This window comes from Euleptes europaea, chromosome 6, assembly GCF_029931775.1.
Source record: "Euleptes europaea isolate rEulEur1 chromosome 6, rEulEur1.hap1, whole genome shotgun sequence".
NCBI classification, from domain to species: Eukaryota; Metazoa; Chordata; class Lepidosauria; order Squamata; family Sphaerodactylidae; genus Euleptes; species Euleptes europaea.
In genome coordinates this window covers 4852504-4870742 of record NC_079317.1, presented here as the reverse complement: position 1 = coordinate 4870742, position 18239 = coordinate 4852504, and the positions used below count along the sequence as shown (strand labels likewise).

General features: G+C 45.6%; 1 protein-coding gene across 1 annotated transcript; it reads right to left on the bottom strand.

Annotated features, from left to right (window-relative positions):
• Positions 1-6782: 6782 nt before the first annotated feature.
• Positions 6783-9185, bottom strand: LOC130478884 (zinc finger protein 501-like). The gene is made up of 4 exons (XM_056851126.1): positions 9173-9185; positions 8517-8677; positions 7388-8096; positions 6783-7303 (listed from the first exon to the last, which is right to left on the bottom strand). The coding sequence occupies exons 1-4, from the start codon at positions 9183-9185 to the stop codon at positions 6783-6785; spliced, it is 1404 nt and encodes a 467-aa protein (XP_056707104.1).
• Positions 9186-18239: the final 9054 nt, after the last annotated feature.

Here is an 18239-nt window from a genome sequence, read left to right as displayed (position 1 = left end):
GTGGTGGCAGATCTACTGTTAAGTCTCTATAAAATGTTTTCAAATATCTACAGTTCTAAGGTCCTCAGTCCATTGATTTACCGGAGGTGGGCATCTATTTATTCCTCCAATGCTGTAATAATACAACCCCTTTTGCTGCAGTCAGGGTGCTGTGACAGCAGGTAGACTTCCCCTGACTATGGAAGATCCACTGATTTAGCAATTGGTAATAATCTCTTTTCCTTTCTGTAAATGTATTAGGACAGCAAGGGAATAGCTTGTTGCTGGGCAGAATATCTCTGTATGTCTGTGTGCTAAGGAAGTGGGTTAAGAGTCATGGAGGGTTACAGTAAACCATAACAAGAACTGGGTGAAACTGGTATTCTACTGTTACTCTACTGCCGCCTCGATGTCTAGAGTGTTATCAGCCTACCCTGAATGTTGATGGGTTGCCATATCTTGAATTTGGATAAATATCTCTCCCTCAGTACGATCGGGGCTCAGAGATTTCTGCCCATTGGGGCCTCTGAGTCAGCAGCTGCAAATAAACGGTTTTCTTGAAATAACGATCTCGGGTCTCTCTCTCCCCACACGAACCCCTGCTTACCACATCAGCGCAGGTTGTAATGCAAAACTAGATGCGAGTCACAACTCCCTCGCACAAAAACCAAAAGTCTGGACACACCGAAAGCACAGCTCCGTTACAGGAGCAGAATATGCCTCTTTTTTGGGGGGGGGGTCAGCCTGTGGAGGGTGGGGAAAAAGACACTGGAAGTGCAGCCAGCTAAGGGGGGAAGGGAAGCAGCTAAGGACGGGCAAGGAAGGGGGCTGCAGGGTCAGACCAAGGGGTCCGTCTTTGTCAGAGGTTCCCAAAGTGATGCCTGCTGACGACCCCTTTCCTGGCGCCCACCAAAGGTTTTTAGGAAGCGGGCGGAGGTTTTGCCCAGCAGGGCTCCTGACTGACTACTGCAGATCTCATTGGCTGCGCAGGTTTTTTAAAATTGTGGCTTTGGCAGCTGCCCCCCCCCATCGCACAAAAGGATCCCCACAGTGGGACTCACGTTAAGCCGTGGAAGACATTTTTTTGGGGGGGGGGTCTGGTCCCGCCTCCCATTTCCCTGCTGCTGCTGCGCCCACCCTGCCGGGTCTGAACTCCCAAACTGTGTCTGCAGGCGGCTCAAAAGGGTCGGGGGACCCCCGGGGGGCTGAGGGGGGGGGCTCAAGCACGGAGGGCACGCAGGGCTGGTGGATGGGGGGACACATGAGACGGGGTTGGAACAGGACCCCACCCCCCCATGCCCAGGTCTTGCCCGGGGAAGCCCCCCCTCTCTCTCCCCACGCTCCCTCTGTCCACCTCCCCTCTTGCCCCCTCCCCCATTGCAGGAATGTCTCCCCCCCTCCCCGCAACCCCCCAACTCACCTCCCCCGCAGCAGCCCTGCAAGATCCTGATTCTCCCTCCCGCCGGGGAAAAGGAGCAGGGAGAGGAGCAGGAGACCCCTGCAGGGACGCCATGCCCCCCCCAGACCCCTCCCCTCCTGCACCGAGAACGCGTGGAGTTTACAGCTTTGGTCGCCGCAAGGCTTTCTGGGAAATGTAGTTCACTGCGACAACCTGCCCCAGGCGGAGCCGAGGGGTGCCCAATGCGGGTGGGGAAATTCCAGCGAGTTGGGGGTGGAGCCTGAGTGGGGGCAGGAGTCCAGGAGGGGGAGTCAGCGGTGGGGTGCTGTGCTGCTTGGCACGCCAGGGTAGAAAAACATGGTTCTGGAGCAAAGATCCTCAAGGGTGCTCAGGATTTTTGTGCTGGGTCCTCCCAAATTCATGGTCAAATTACCTATCATGCCCATAGCCACAGGATCCGGTGCTTTGAGTCTAGGTTTTTGAGCCATGGTGGTTCCAATTAAAAGGTGGGCCCCTGCTTTTTGTGGTTCAGTATGTCACCATGGATGTGATATGCAATTTGTTGCTGACCCCACATGAAAATCTGAGGATCCATGCTTTGGATCTATGCTTCTGCACTTTGACAGTGCCACGAAGTGATAGATTTGCACATTTTGTGGCCCAGTCTGGCCATGGACGGGGTAAGTGATTCGATGGTGAATCACTTTAAAATCCTATGGATCCATGAAGATCTGTGCTTTCGATCCAGGTTATATGCCACGGGGGCTCCACAAAGCGGTGGAGCTGCGATTTCTGTGGTGCCATCGGTGGACGTGGATATGCTGAGTGATTTGACGGTGAATTTGGGGTAAAAATCCCAAGGATCCATGCTTTAGATCCATGTTTTTGCACCATAGTGGCACCGCAAAGCGACAGATCCATGAATTTGATTATGAGTTTCGGGTGTCCCCACATAAAAATCCTGAGGATTCATGCTTTAGCTTCGAAAAACAGGAAAAGGGGAGGAGGAAGAACCCAACCTTACAAAACCAAAAACTGGGTACCCAAGGTTGGGTGGAACAGTTAAAAGAATAATAGAGAAATATATTTTATTTTAAGGTGCTATATAAAGATCAATATGGCAATACATTAACTGAACAGGACAAAATAAAGGTGGGAACAATACACTTAAGAACTATACAGAAGAGATGAAAGGATGACAGACTCCTTCCAAGAAGAATCTTTTGAAGAAGAACCTAGTATTAGAAAGTGCAGTGAAAGCTGCACTAAGAGCAATTGTGAGAAACAAATCACCAGGAGCAGGTGGGATATCAATAGAGCTATTCCAAACAGCAGAAACGGAGTCCATTAAAATCCTGACGAGAATATGCCAACAAATATGGAAAACAAAACAATGGCCCACAGCCTGGAAACGATCGGTTTACATCCCAATTCCCAAGAAAGGAGATGTCAAAGATTGCAGCAACTATCAAACCATCACAGAATGATAGCAGTTTTATTCTCTATTCTTTGTCTAATTATGGCTAGCATGAAATTTACCTTTTTCACAGCAGCCGCATACTACCACCCCAAGATCCCTTTCTTGGTCTGTTGCTGCCAGCACAGATCCCATCAGTGTATATGAAATTGGGACTTTTTGCCCCAATATGCATCACTTTACACTTGCTCACATTGAATCTCATTTGCCATTTTAATGCCCATTCCTCCAGAAATCTTTTTGGAGCTCTTCACAGTCCCTTTTTGTTTTAACCACCCTAAATATTTTGGTATCATTTGCAAACTTGGTGGAAGGTTGGCTTGGGCAGGAGAGGGAGGGGAGACCAGAGTGTGCGGCAGAGGGACATGGACTTTTGATAGTCCCATTTTATTTCTAGGACTGCAGGTCCTCTGTTTCTCTAATCAGGTAACCAGCAAATGAATCAGCACCTGTGAGAATCTTTCTATCCTTTATTGAAACAGGGAAAGGTTCTTTTTATTAAACAACAGTATACAATAGAGACCAAAAATTATTGAACTTACAGAGTGTACATAGACAGGCAAGTACTATCAAAGAGGCTAACATTATTCTAATGCAGATCAAAAACTAGTCGTCTGTTAGAACAAATCAGAATTCAGTCTCTTGTTCATTGCTCTTAAGGAATATCAAATAAGCCCAAAGGGTCCCTATATCTTACCAAACAGGGGTCCTTCAATCTCTGACTGCTGAGCTTCAGCAAGAAAAACTGATTTGGTCTTCACAAGCAGGCATAGTTATAGAGAAAGCTTATCTTTCTGATCAATCTCTAAAGTCACTTATCACAATCATGTGACTGCTTCTGGGTATCTGGTTAGCTATTGTGATAAGCAAAATCAGCACAAACACATCTGTTCACTTTAACAATCAATGAGCACATTTATGAAAAAGCTAGGTAAGCCATAAGCCATCTCACCAAAATACTTTCTCAGGCTTACAACAAACAAGAAGAAATCGAAAAAATATTTGTGGAGTACTATAAGCAAATTTATTCGAAAGATGATCTGCGAGAACAAGGACTCTCAACTTTTTAGCAGGTGCACAACTACCCAAACTATCACTAGAAGAACAAGAGATTCTTAACCAGAAGATAACAACTCAAGAAATTGTAGATGCCATCAACAATTTAAAACCAGACAAGGCACCTGGTCCGGATGGCTTAACACCACAATACTACAAGTTGTTAGAACAACAATTAATTCCGGTTTTACTCTCTCTCTACAACGAGGCAATTGAATACGGTAAGATCCCTCTGTCATGGCAAGAAGCATATATCTCATTGATCCCAAAAGAAGCTGCAGATCAATATCTTCCTCAAGCTTATAGACCAATATCACTACTGAACATCGACTACAAAATTTTTGTCTCTATAATCACCAAAAGATTTCAAAAATATATCGGAAACATGGTACATCCAGATCAAACAGGTTTTATTCCTAAGAGACTAATGAGAGATAATGTGAGACTGGTTCTTAGTGCAATAAAATATGCAAAGTCAAAATCATTAAAAACAGCAATGATATTTTTAGATGCAGAAAAAGCTTTCGACAACGTTTCTTGGCACTTTATTGATAAAACATTACAACAAATGGATTGTGGAAAAACTTTACTTAAAGTTTTCAACATGATTTATTCGGCGCAAAGAGCTCGTCTCTTGATTAACGGTCAGTTGTCTTTTTGTTCCAAAGTTAGGCCCTGTAAGTCTTTCTTATATCTTCTCAGAAATTTCCCCACGTCCACCAGTGATGTGATTGTCATTCTTATGTCTTTGTAAGTAAAAGCCAGGTCTTGTGGCATTATCCACCGGTACTTTATACCATTACTTTTCAGGACATTCACAAATTCTTTATAGTTATTTCTCTGAGAGAGGAGATGTCAAGGTATGTCTTTAAGAATTATCAGAGATGTCTCTCCTACAAGGATTGGATTATCATAATGGATTTTCATCATCATGTCTTTAATCCTTGTATCATAGAAAACTATCATACGATCTCTTGGTTTGGATTTTTTCATTCTTGAAGGAAAAGGTATCCTGTAGACTCTATTTATGGCCTGTTCTAGTACTTCTTGAATTTGAAATAGGTCAGCTAGCGGTGAAATCAGGGCCTCTTTGTTTCCTCCCATCTCTTCAGGTACATTGCGCAAACGAAGGTTAGTTTCTCTGACTTTCATCTCCATCATAGCTAATTGATCTTTAACTGTATTCTGGTTCGTGTGCATTGCCTCAATCTGTTTGTCATATCCATCTATCTTCTTCTTTACATCTTTATGCTCTTCTATCACCTTTTTTGACCGAGGAGTCCATCGCTTGCATATCTGTTTTCATGGTCATCATTTGAGTCTTAGCATCTTTTATATCTTCTGTAACAGCATCAAGCTTCTGATTAATGGCTTGTGATGATTGGCTAAGAGTAGTCATCATTGTAGTCAATTGAGCCATCTGTGTAGACATCTGTTCCAGTTGTTTAGCTGTCGCCTCTGATTGTTTGGCTAGCATGTCCTGCACTTTTTTCTCCATAGTCAAGTTCTGTGAGGTTTCTTTTAATTTCGTATAGGCAGGGCTATGTAATGAACCAGATTGGGGACGGTTTCCAGACATTTACATTAGTGATTATTGATAGTCATTTTAGCAAAGAGCCATTATATGTATTTAATAGAGAATATTTCACTGACTAGCTGGCAAGTTTTTTCGGCTTAAAAAAGTTGATATTTCGCCTTAAAATAGTCTATAAAAGTTTTAATACCAACGAGTTCTACCAGACGCTCTAGGTCGGCAGAATCAGGAAGTATTCAGAAAGTCATCGTCGCGGACCTTCTATCGCCTCTTCTCGATGGTTGTTACCTTCAGGAAGGGTTTTGACGCTGCACGAGTGAGACGTATTTCCGGTCCTACGACCTTCTTCCTGTTAGTTTCTTGCCGGATAGTAGAGAGGTATGGGAGATGAACTGTAGAGTCTAAGATATCCGGTCTAAGATATCCCCATGTAAAACGTGGCTGGAGGACTCTTTTATACCGGAAAAGCCCCTCGAGATTTTCTCCCTCCCCTTCCTCTAGCAGCGCGTCGGATTGGTAGATCGTGTGTCAGTCATTCAGACTCATTGTTTTGGTTTAAGCTGATCAGTTTGATAAGGTTCCTGCCGCTTTTTCTGATGGATCTCATACAAAAGAATTATCCAGTTCAGTTAAGGGAGGAACAAGGATTCCAGGGACATCTTCTTCAACCCCCCGTTACTCGATATTGCCAATATACGACGAAAGATTCTTATCTACTCACTTGGGCGTCAGGAGGTGAGGTTCCAATCTTAATGCAGTCTTTATGATGGTTATTAGGTGGAGGAGGGTTGAGTCTAATGCCGAAGTTGCGCTCTGGCGGTTGCAATCCCTTCGTGCCCGCGGGACCGGTGTCTAAATCTCCGGGGGACTTAGTAAAGCTCCCTCGGAGAATTTAGGAGGTCAAACCGCTTGGTGGGCTGCAGGGAATTCCTGCTTCCCAACCCACTTGCAAGGGTTGGGTTGGAGTGCGCTAAATCACCCCAAATTAAACGCAATCTTGGATTCCTCCCAGGAGATCCTGGGAGAACGTGGCACTCAGCCCAGCAACACCACCGGAAGTCCAGCTCCAGTAAAATGAGTTAAGCTGGCTAGACAATTGGGGTGTAAGGTAAGGCTATGGCTGTTAATAAACTTCTTTCTGCACTCCATTTTATGTGGTTTTTCCCGTGAACCCTCTAACGTCTAGTGAGGATGTCATTCTGAGAGAAGCACTTTCCACACTCAAGATATTTATATGGCTTCTCCCCCCATCCCGTCTGAACCCTTTTATGTGCATTTAATTGGTAATTTGGACAGAAACACTTTCCACACTCCAGGCATTTATATGGCTACTCCCCTCAGTGAACCCTTTGATGTTGAGTTAGGGTGCCATTCTTAGAGAAGCACTTTCCACACTCCAGGCATTTATATGGCTTCTCCCCTGTGTGAACTTTTTCATGTTGAGTTAGGTTGCCATTCTGAGAGAAGCACTTTCCACACTCCAGGCATTTATATGGCTTCTCCCCTGTGTGAACCCTTTGATGTTCAGTTAGGCGGCTACTGACAGAGAAGCACTTTCCACACTCCAGGCATTTATATGGCTTCTCCCCTGTGTGAACCCTTTGATGTTGAGTTAGGGAGCATTTCCAAGAGAAGCACTTTTCACACTCCAGGCATTTATATGGCTTTTTCCCTGTGTGAACCCTTTCATGTTCAGTTAGGTGGCTACTGACAGAGAAGCACTTTCCACACTTCAGGCATTTATATGGCTTCTCCCCTGTGTGAACCCTTTGATGTCGAGTTAGGGCGCATTTTAAAGAGAAGCACTTTCCACACTCCAGGCATTTATATGGCTTTTTCCCTGTGTGAACCGTTTGATGTACAGTTAGGGAGCATTTCCAAGAGAAGCACTTTTCACACTCCAGGCATTTATATGGCTTTTTCCCTGTGTGAACCCTTTGATGTTCAGTTAGGTGGCTACTGACAGAGAAGCACTTTCCACACTCCAGGCATTTATATGGCTTCTCCCCTGTGTGAACCCTTTGATGTTGAGTTAGGGAGCATTTCCAAGAGAAGCACTTTTCACACTCCAGGCATTTATATGGCTTTTTCCCTGTGTGAACCCTTTGATGTTCAGTTAGGTGGCTACTGACAGAGAAGCACTTTCCACACTCCAGGCATTTATAAGGCTTCTCCCCTGTGTGAACCCTTTGATGTTGAGTTAGGTAGCCATTCTTAGAGAAGCACTTTCCACACTCCAGGCATTTATATGGCTTTTTCCCTGTGTGAAACGTTTGATGTTGAGTTAGGTCACTACTCTGAGAGAAGCACTTTCCACACTCCAGGCATTTATATGGCTTCTCCCCTGTGTGAACCCTTTGATGTTGAGTTAGGTTGCCATTCTTAGAGAAGCACTTTCCACATTCCAGGCATTTATATGGCTTCTCCCCTGTATGAACCCTTTGATGTTGAGTTAGGTGGCCATTCAAAGAGAAACACTTTCTACACTCCGGGCATTTATATGGCTTCTCCATGTGAAGCCTTTGATGTACAGTTAGGTAGCTTTTCCAAACAAAGCACTTTCCACACTCTAGACATGTATATGGCTTCTCCACTGTGTGAACCCTTTGATGTACAGTTAGGTAGCCATTCGAAGCGAAACACTTTCCACACTCCGGGCATTTATATGGCTTCCCCCCTGTGTGAAGCCTTTGATGTTGAGTTAGCTGGGTACTCCAAGAGAAGCACTTTCCACACTCTAGACATTTATATGGCTTCTGTCCTGTGTGAAGCTTTTGATGTGTTGTTAGGTTGCCATTCAAAGAGAAACACTTTCCACACTCCAGGCATTTATATGGCTTCTTCCTTGTAGGTATCCTTTCATCTCCTGTTAGCGCACTACTGGAATGGAAGCTCTTTCCACATTCCAAACATTCATGTGTTTTGCAGCATGTTGTATCGTTCTGACATGCTTTATCAGTACATTTGCAGCTGAACCTTGTCTCTTTTATGGCACCCTTATACCTTGTCTTTCTCTTCTTCATTTCTTCTTGGGCTGAGACCTCTAGTTGTTTTCTGCTCTGAAAGCCAGCCAATTTCTTCTTCTGCTTCTCTTTTGCTTTCCTTTTCCTTCTGTACTCTCGCCTTGGTACGGACTGATCCTCAGATTTCACTTCCTTGTGCAGATCTTTGTTTTTTCCCGCGACCACTCTTGCAGATTCCTTCTCCCTCACCATCTCCCTCCCTTCTGGAACTGCAAAAGAGAGACAGAAATATAAAAAGAATAAAATGTAGAAATATCAGTTAGCGGGTACAGTTATTTGTCTTCATGTAGGGCTGGCTGCTTGCTCTTGCTCAACTGCAAAATGCAGTGTAATGGAGTGGTCACAGTTTCATACTAGGATCTGGGAGACCCTGGCTCAAATCCCCACTCTGCCATGGAAGCTTCGTGGATGAGTTTGGATCAGTCACATCCAGCGCCCAACGTCAGTCCTCACAGCCTCCCCAGGCCTTACTAAAGCCCCCTCCCTCGCACCCACTAAAGAGCCATGGCGAGGAGCAGGCAGTTGGCTTAGGGGCTTTCGGGTGGGGAGGAACACTGGGTTACCCCCAGCAAGTCCTGAGTCTCATCAGATTGTGAAAAGAAGGTCCCTTGGGGCCAAGAGCCGACCCTCGGGAGAGGCAGGGCTCGCAGGGGACGCGGCCCTGGCAATGCAGCCAGGGGAAGCTGTAGAGCAGGCATCCTCACCTGGAGTTGCCATGACGATAAAGAGCCTCCCAGGCCGAGGAAAGGCAGGAAGAGCAAGGGAGTGTACATGCAGGATTTAGAGGGAGAGGACTAGGGGGATAAAGGGGGCAGTTGCTGGATGCACGAAGAGGAAGATGGCTGGAAGGTCTGAGGCATTTCTCTGGACTGAGGAGGCTTGCCCCATTCTGAGACTCGGCAACTGCTCCTCACCACAGCAGAAAGAAATCTGAACACCCTGGAAAAAACATATAGTGGGGTACAACACAGCTCTGTTCTGGGCCTGGTGCTTTGCATTATTTCTATAAATGATCTGGATGAGGGTGTGCGAGGACTACTCATTAAATCTGCAGTTGACACCAAATTGGAAGGAGCAGTGAACACCCCGGAAGATAGAGATGGAATTCAGCAAGATCTGAACACACTGCGAAAGTGGGCAGATGTGAACAAGATGCAATTCAACGAGGGTAAGTCAGGCGATGCAGTGGCAAAAGAGGCTAATGCGATCTTGAGGTGCATCAACAGAGGCACAACATTCAAATCGCAAGAAGTCATAGTTCCGGTGTACGTAGCATTGGCAATCGTAAACCACTTTTGAATAGGGCTGTCAATTCGGTTCGTCTGAACAAACAGCCGAATATTCCCTGATTCGGGGGTTGTCAGTTCGGATGGAACCAAACTCAAAAAAGGCGGGAAAACGATGTGCCGAATTTGGCGAGTTTGGGCGATCGCCGGATAAATTCGGCAGGTTTGGCGTTCACCGAACCTGCCTTTCCCTGCCTTTAAAGACCCCCCCCCACCCGGTTTCAAGGGACTCCCAGGTAACTGGACGGGCGGGGGGGTCTTTAAACTGCTCCACGCGCAGCAGTTTAACCCCCCTGTCCAAAGACCAGGCCTCCCCGGGACTTCCCAGACACCGGCGGGGGCTAGCCCCCAAACTCGCGGGGGGAGAAAAGGGGTCCAGACGGCGGGAGAACAGCCCCTCCCAACCGTCCTTCCCCCCGCTCGCCGACAAACCTCCGCGGTCGGACGCCTGGCCGGGGGAGGGGGGCAAAACGCTGATGACACTCCCCCAGGGCGGGGCAGTAGCCGACCCCCACAACATACCTTTCCCCCGCAGGTTCCCCAAGGGCAGGAATGGCAGATGCCTCAAAGACAGCCCAACCGGCAGCCGGAGAGGACGGGGTAATTGGAGAGCCGGAAGTAAGCCGGCTGACGAGCGGCGTCTGCCCGCGGCTGCTTCAAAGGCCCGACGGCCAGCTGGGAAGCGGGCGAGCCCGCCCTGGGCGGGCTCGGGGAAGGCTGGGTACACGTGGCTGGGGTGGGGGAAAGGCTGCTGTAAGCCCTCAAGCGGGCGGTGGCTCTAACTGCTCCACGAGCAGTTTAAAGACCCCGCCCCCTTCTAGGGACTCCCGGGAAATCAGGGGGGGGCTTTGAACTGCTCCAGCCATGGCAGCGCAGAGCAGTTCAAAGAGCCACCCACCTTCTTTCCTGGGAGCCCCGGGAAGGGGGACAGGATATTCGGCCAAATTTATTCGGGAACGTGGAATTCCAAGCCGAATTCCGCGTTCCTGAATAGGGGGAATTCGGAGTTCGGCATTTCCCGAATAAAAACGGAACAATGTTTGCCGAATACGAATTTTTCCGAATTTTTTTTTCAACAGTCCTACTTCTGAATGTCCATCACCTCGAAAACCCTGTGAGATTAAACCATCCAAAATGAAAAAAAATATAGTACTGGAAGATGGAACCTCCAGGTCCGAGGGCTCTCAGGCAGCTAAGGAGGGAAGAGTGGAAGGCCAGTACAGGTAGCATTATTCCTAACAACGCAACTGGACTAAAGCCGAAACGACATTCAGTTGTTGACATGAATGGATGCAAAAGGAAAGTCCAAAGCTGTTCAAAGCATGGAAGGTGAGAAGCATGAATCAAGGTAAGCTTGAAATCATAAAACGAGAAATGGAACGTTTCAACATTTCAATCCTGAGAGTGAGTGAACTAAAGAGGACTGGATTAGGACATTTTTAGTCAGAAAATTACAAAGTGTTTTACTTGTGGAATGACAAAAAACAGAAGAAACGGAGTTGCTTTAACAGTGAGCCGAGATGTAGCACGGGCGGTAAGGGGCCGTAATGCAACGTCTGACCGAATCATATCAATCAGACTTCAGGGAAAGCCCAGCAACATCACCATTATTCCACTTAATGCCCCAAATACAGATGCTGATGAGGAAGAGACAGAAAGCTTTAATGCAAGTGTCCAGGAAGAAACCGATCTCACACCTGAATAAGATGTGCTGATAATCACAGGTGACTGGAATGCAAAAGTAGGAAACAAAGCTGAATCAAATATTGTTGGCAGATTCGGGCTAGGAGCATGAAATGAAGCAGGAGAGCGAACATTGTATATATGGACATCACCGGATAGCCAATATAGAAATAGATTACATAGTTATAAGCAGAAGACGGAGAAGCTCTTTTCTCTCTGCTAGAATTAGATCAGGAGCCAACTGTGATACAGACCATGAATTGTTAATTTCAAAAATTAGAATAAAACTGAAGAAAAACACCAAAACATTCATAATGCCAAAATACAATGTCAGCAACATTCCTGAAGAGTTTAAAGGCCAGGTAAAGAACAGATTTGAATTACTCAGTTCAAGTGAATGAGAACCACAAGAACTGTGGGTTGCAACAAGAGATATTACCAAGGAAGAATGCACCAACACTATTCCTATCGCACAAAAGAAATGAAAAGCCTTGATGGATGACTGAGAAAGTTCTTAAAATTGCTAAAGATAGAAGAGAAGCAAAAGTAAAAGGAGACAGAAACAGAATCAAAAGTCTAAATGCAGTGTTCCAGCGACACGCATGTAGAGACAAAGAAAACTATTATAATAACCAGTGTAATGAAAGAGAAAAGAAAAACCTAAAAGGAAGAACAAGAGATCTGCTCCACAAGATCCGAGAACTCAAAGGGAAATCTAAAGCTGAAAGATCAACATGGAAATACATTAACTGAACAGGACAAAATAAAGAAAAAGTGGGAACAATACACTGAAGAACTATACAGAAGAAATGAAAGGATGACAGATATCTTCCAAGAAGAATCTTTGAAAGAAAAGCCTGCAGTTTTAGAAAGTTAAGTGAAAACTGCACTGAGAGCGCTTGGGATAAACAAAACACCAGGAGCAGATGGGAAGTCAAAAGAGCTATTCCAAGCTACAGAAATGGAGTCCATCAAAATCTTGTCAAGAATATGACAACAAATATGGAAAACAAAATAACGGCCTACACTCTGGAAACGGCCAATTTACATTCCAGTGCCAAAAAAAGGAAATGTCAAAGAGTGCAGCAACTGTCGGACCATCACACTAATTTTTCACGCGACTATAGTGATGCTTAAAATCTTACAACAAAGAACTTCCAGGGTAAGGAAGGTAGGAGGGTTCCCGTCTGAGGCAGGGGGACAAAGGAGGCCAAAGTTCACCTCCCCGTTCTTCCAAGCTTCCAGAGAGATATTCCCTGACATGCAGAACAGCATTCAAATATTTAGCGCTTTCCTTTTCTGGTGCTGCATCATCCCCAGGGGCAGGAGTTCCATTCCTTCCTCTGTGGCAAAGGGAGTGGTCTGAAATTCAAGAGTGCCAGAAAAAGATGCCATCCCCTTTCTTCTCTTTTGTGCTCATAATAAAAGGGAAAAGATTCTTACCCAGAGAGGCGACGGTCTCATCATTTTCCTCCATAACCTCCCAGAAGAGTTTTCTTTGACCTGGATCCAGCAGAGCCCATTCCTCCTCTGTGAAGAACACGGCTACCTCCTCAAAGGACACCGCAGATCTCTGAAAGAGGAAAATATGGCCCAGGTTATCATCCGTTCCTGACCTTCAGCATCCAACAAAGGAAAAATGCCATTAGCCACTGAATAAATAAAAAGAATGTACTGGAAGTCTCCAAGAAATATAAACGCAGACAATTGCAAAGAACTGGGCTTCTCTCGGTCAAGTCAAATTAAAAGTTAAAAACAATTCTCATTGAACGTAAAGCCGACATTATACTATCTTGCACGTTTCACCCCAGAAACACATAGAAACTGTGTCTCCATGAGAAGGTTTCTGCTTTAAGCATTTTTGTCTGCAGAGACGTTCTGTGTTACTCTAAAGCCTGTCTCCAGCTCTGTAAACATAAACGGGCCTAATGAAGGTCAACATGTGTTTTGATCCATTTTTTCCTAACAGACCCAAAGCGTATCCACCCATGGGCATACGATCGATGGGGCCTCACAGGTAAGGGATGCAGGTCACAGAACATCCAGAACCCACCTGCCGCCTCGGGGTCCTTCCCAGAGATTTGTGCCTTGTGCAATGACTGCAGTTTGCACAACGCATGTTGAATTGCAAGTAAGCTATTGTATGATCTCAAAACAGATTCTGGATTTCAAACAAAAGGCAAAGAGAAACGTATTGCAGAAAAATCCCTACATTGGGGGTGGGGGAATTATTCTTATGTAGAATAATTTAAAAAAAAGCTCGTTTTACTATTCCTGGCCCCCACGAGCTCCAGAAAAGCCCTCTGATATTTTGCAGTGGAAGTGACTGTTTACTCCTGAGAAGCCAGGAAGGTGGTGGCAGCACCGATTAGTTCCCCTCCTTCTCACACACAAAAATCTTCAGATCAACTGGACTTGAGGTTTACAAAAAAAAAGCTCTGTACTCTTCAGCATGGTGGTCAAGAGCAGTGGACTCTAATCTGGTGAGCCGGGTTGGTTTCCCCACTCCTCCACATGAAGCCAGCGGGTGACCTTGGGCTAGTCACAGTTCTCTCCGAACTCTTTCAGCCCCACGTACCACAGAAGGGGCCACATGCACAAAGTTTTGGTGGGGGGAGGGGGAGAAGGGAGGGATGAACAAGGCGCCCTGAAAGCAATGCCGTGACCCTGAGAAAATGGTCCTCTTCTGCTGTGTCTTTTGGCAGCTGGAAAAAATCAGCTTCCTGAGAAAGCAGCACACGCCCCGACCGCTGCACAGACCTTTTTTTGCCAAGGAAGCGTCTCTCTCTGCTCCCTCCGGCCGCCTCTTCTACTTTTCATCCCGTTCACGCGTAATTTCTCTCCCTCCCCTATTCTTGCCCAAGAGCTGTTGAGGAAACCTGAAACTCACCTTTCCTGCAGATGTGCAAGAGCCAAATTCTCCCTCCAGCCGGGGGAAACAAGAAAGAAGAGAGGCCCCGGGGAATTCCACATCCCGTCTTTTTCCTTCTCCTCCTCCAGGAAAAACCACCCCCTGGGTGGATCGCTCTGGTGCTCCCAGGGCCTTCTGGAAAATGAAGTTCCCTGCAACAGCAAAACACAAGCAAAATGACCCCCCCCCCAATGTTTTTGGGAATGCAGAAGAGAAGGTTTTGTTGTGTGTTTGTTGTTATGTGGGGCAGCTTCACATGTACATCAAGAAATAAATCTCTGTGGTTTTTTTAACCCCCCCCCCCTTTCAGTGACCTCTGTCCTCCTCAGGCTCAATCCAAGACTGACATCTCAGCAGAGACCCACCCAAAGGCTTCCCACCTGCTACCTTAAGAACATCTTGTCACTGAGGGGAAGGCTTAGACCATACAAAAACCAAAAGGAAACTGTGGAAGCGGGGGCACAGTGGGAAATGAGGTGTCCCCCCCACAAAAGCCATGCCAAACACGGAAGGAATCGTAACATGGAAGGAATCATAATCCCCACCCCCACCTCCACTGTGGGCAAAGCAGTTGTTGCCTTAGAAGCTCCAGTTGATGGTGGGAGACAGAACTCGGGTGTCTCAAAACTGCCCCCCCCTTCAGGAGGAGGATGCGACTCGCGGTGCCAAAAAGGAACCGAATCAGACCCTCCTGCCACAGACTAGCTCTGCTCCATCCCTCCGTTCTTGGAAATAGAAGAAAACTTCCAGATGGCACCTGTCTCTGATCTGACCCACCTTAAAACAGGCTATCAGGTCTGTCCTGTAGAAAAAGCAGAATGTCAAGTAAAATGGTCAAACAGTGTCCTCCTACAACTGAAAGAGCTCCTAGCTCTTGAAGACCTACAGTTTACTGCTCGGCTTTTTAAAAACCTAGTTCTAATCAGGACCAGTTATCAATATATGAAAGTTTCATTCTGAAACTGAGACCCCTGCTATATACCACAAATGCCACCAGGTCAACCCCACCTCATAGATCTAAACCTTGGTTTGATAAAAGTTTGTATAGATGCAAAAAGGTCCCTTACCCTGGCTTATCATAAATATATTGGTGAGCACTCAGTCCAAAGACAGGAAGCACACATCTCCTTACTATCCCAGAAAAAAGCATATAAACAACTCCTGGCGGGGGAAAAAAGGGAGTTTACCAGAGAGCTATGGAGCACTTTGATCAAGGCAGCTAAAGACAAAAATTCGGCCCTCTTTTGGCGACTGACATCTGGTCAAGTTTTGAAAGACTCTTCACCTCTAGATTCCATTATACCCCCGATAGATGGGTCTCCTTCTTTCAAAACATGTACATAGATGTTAAACCATTGTCTCTCTCCCCAACAGAAATAATAAATTATCCCCCATGGCCCCCAGTTTTGCAGAAAGAGATAAAATTGCTGGTTGGCCAGCTAAAAAATGGAAAAGCACCAGGCTTAGATGGTATTCCCCCAGAATTTTTTAAAGAAAACATCAACTGGTGGGCCCCCTTCCTATCATCACTCTTTACCTATATTGACGAAACAGGCCATATCCCAAAGGATTGGGGGTTGGCTGTAGTGGTTCCATTCTTCAAGAAAGGCAGGAGAGACGACCCCTATAATTACAGGCCCATTAGCCTCCTGAACATCATTAGCAAAATATATGCAAGACACCTGCTAGAAAAATTTGTCAGCTGGCTCGACCAAGAAGATATAATAGAACAGGAACAGGCTGGTTTCAGGGAAGGTAGATTCACTATAGTCCACTGCCTCATCCTCTAACATCTTATAGGAAAGTATGCTTCAAAGGGGAAATCCACACTGTATGCCGCCTTTATAGATCTTAAGGCAGCTTTTGATTCTATTTCCAGACCCCTATTATGGACTTAAAAGATTGTTTTGATGCGCAACCTGTACTCTGGACAAGAGGCCACAGTTAGAACAGAATATGGAGAAACGCAATGGTTTCCAATTGGCGAAGGTGTCAGACACCTATCTCCCTATCTCTTCAATCTATATGCAGAACATATAATTAGGAAAGCTGGATTAGATTTAGATGAAGGTGGAGTGAAAATTGGAGGAAGGAACATTAATAATTTGAGATATGCTGATGACACTACATTATTGGCAGAAAATAGTGAAGATTTGAAACGACTACTGCTGAAAGTTCAAAGAGAAAGTGCCAAAGCAGGACTACAGCTGAACATCAAGAAAACAAAAGTAATGACTACAGGAGAATTACACAACTTTAAGGTTGACAATGAGGAAATTGAAATTGTTCGAGACTTTCTATTCCTTGGCTCCACCATCAACCAAAAGGGAGACTGCAGCCAAGAAATTAGGAGATTGAGACTGGGAAGGGCAGCCATGAAGGAGCTAGAAAATATTTTGAAGTGTAAGGATGTGTCACTGGCCACCAAGACTAGATTAATTCAGGCCATCGTATTCCCTGTTACTATGTATGGGTGTGAAAGCTGGACAGTGAAGAAAGCTGATAGGAAGAAAATAGATTCCTTTGAAATGTGGTGTTGGAGGAGAGTGTTACGGATTCCGTGGACTGCCAAAAAACAAATCAGTGGGTTATAGATCAAATCAGGCCTGAACTGACCCTAGAAGCTAAAATGACTAAACTGAGGCTAGCATATTTTGGTCACGTCATGAGATGACAAGAGTCACTGGAAAAGACAGTCATGCTAGGAAAAGTTGAGGGCAGCAGGAAAAGAGGAAGACCCAACAAGAGATGGATTGACTCAATAAAGGAAGCCAAAGCTTTCATTGGTTCTTGTAGGTTATCCGGGCTGTGTAACCGTGGTCTTGGAATTTTCTTTCCTGACGTTTCGCCAGCAACTGTGGCAGGCATCTTCAGAGTAGTAACACTGAAGGACAGTGTCTCTCAGTGTCAAGGGTGTAGGAAGAGTAATATATATATTACTCTTCCTACACCCTTGACACTGAGAGACACTGTCCTTCAGTGTTACTACTCTGAAGATGCCTGCCACAGTTGCTGGCGAAACGTCAGGAAAGAAAATTCCAAGACCACGGTTACACAGCCCGGATAACCTACAAGAACCAATGAACTCTGACCGTGAAAGCCTTCGACAATATTTTGAACGCCTCTACGGGGAGGAAATATTTCAACAGACCCGGAGATTGGAAACACTTCGGAACAAGAAAGCACATCTACTTTGTTCTTTAACTTTTCTACTGCGATGCAGAGACACTGGAACCATTCCATCTTTTACAATGGTTCCATATTCTCAAACCCAACCCCTTTCTGACTATATATTACTCTTCCTACACCCTTGACACTGAGAGACACTGTCCTTCAGTGTTACTACTCTGAAGATGCCTGCCACAGTTGCTGGCGAAACGTCAGGAAAGAAAATTCCAAGACCACGGTTACACAGCCCGGATAACCTACAAGAACCAATGAACTCTGACAGTGAAAGCCTTCGACAATATTCCAAAGCTTTCAATTTGCAAGATCTGAGCAAGGCTGTCAAAGATAGGACATTTTGGAGGACTTTCATTCATAGGGTCGCCATGAGTGGGAAGCGACTTGATGGCACTTAACACACACACACACACACACATTATGGGCTAAACTGAAATCTTCCTCCATCGACAGGAGGCTTCTCTTCCTCATACGTGCCCTGCATAATCAGACCCCATTAAGAGTAAGATGCAGTAGGGAAGGACACCTCACAGACCCAGTCAACACCTATAAGGGAGTCAGGCAGGGCTGCCTTTTAGCCCCTGCATTATTTATTTACTACATCAGGGGTCGGCAAACTCATTAGTCAAAAGAGCCAAATATCAACAGTACAACGATTGATATTTCTTTTGAGAGCCAAATTTCTTAAACTATATAGGTAGGTACACT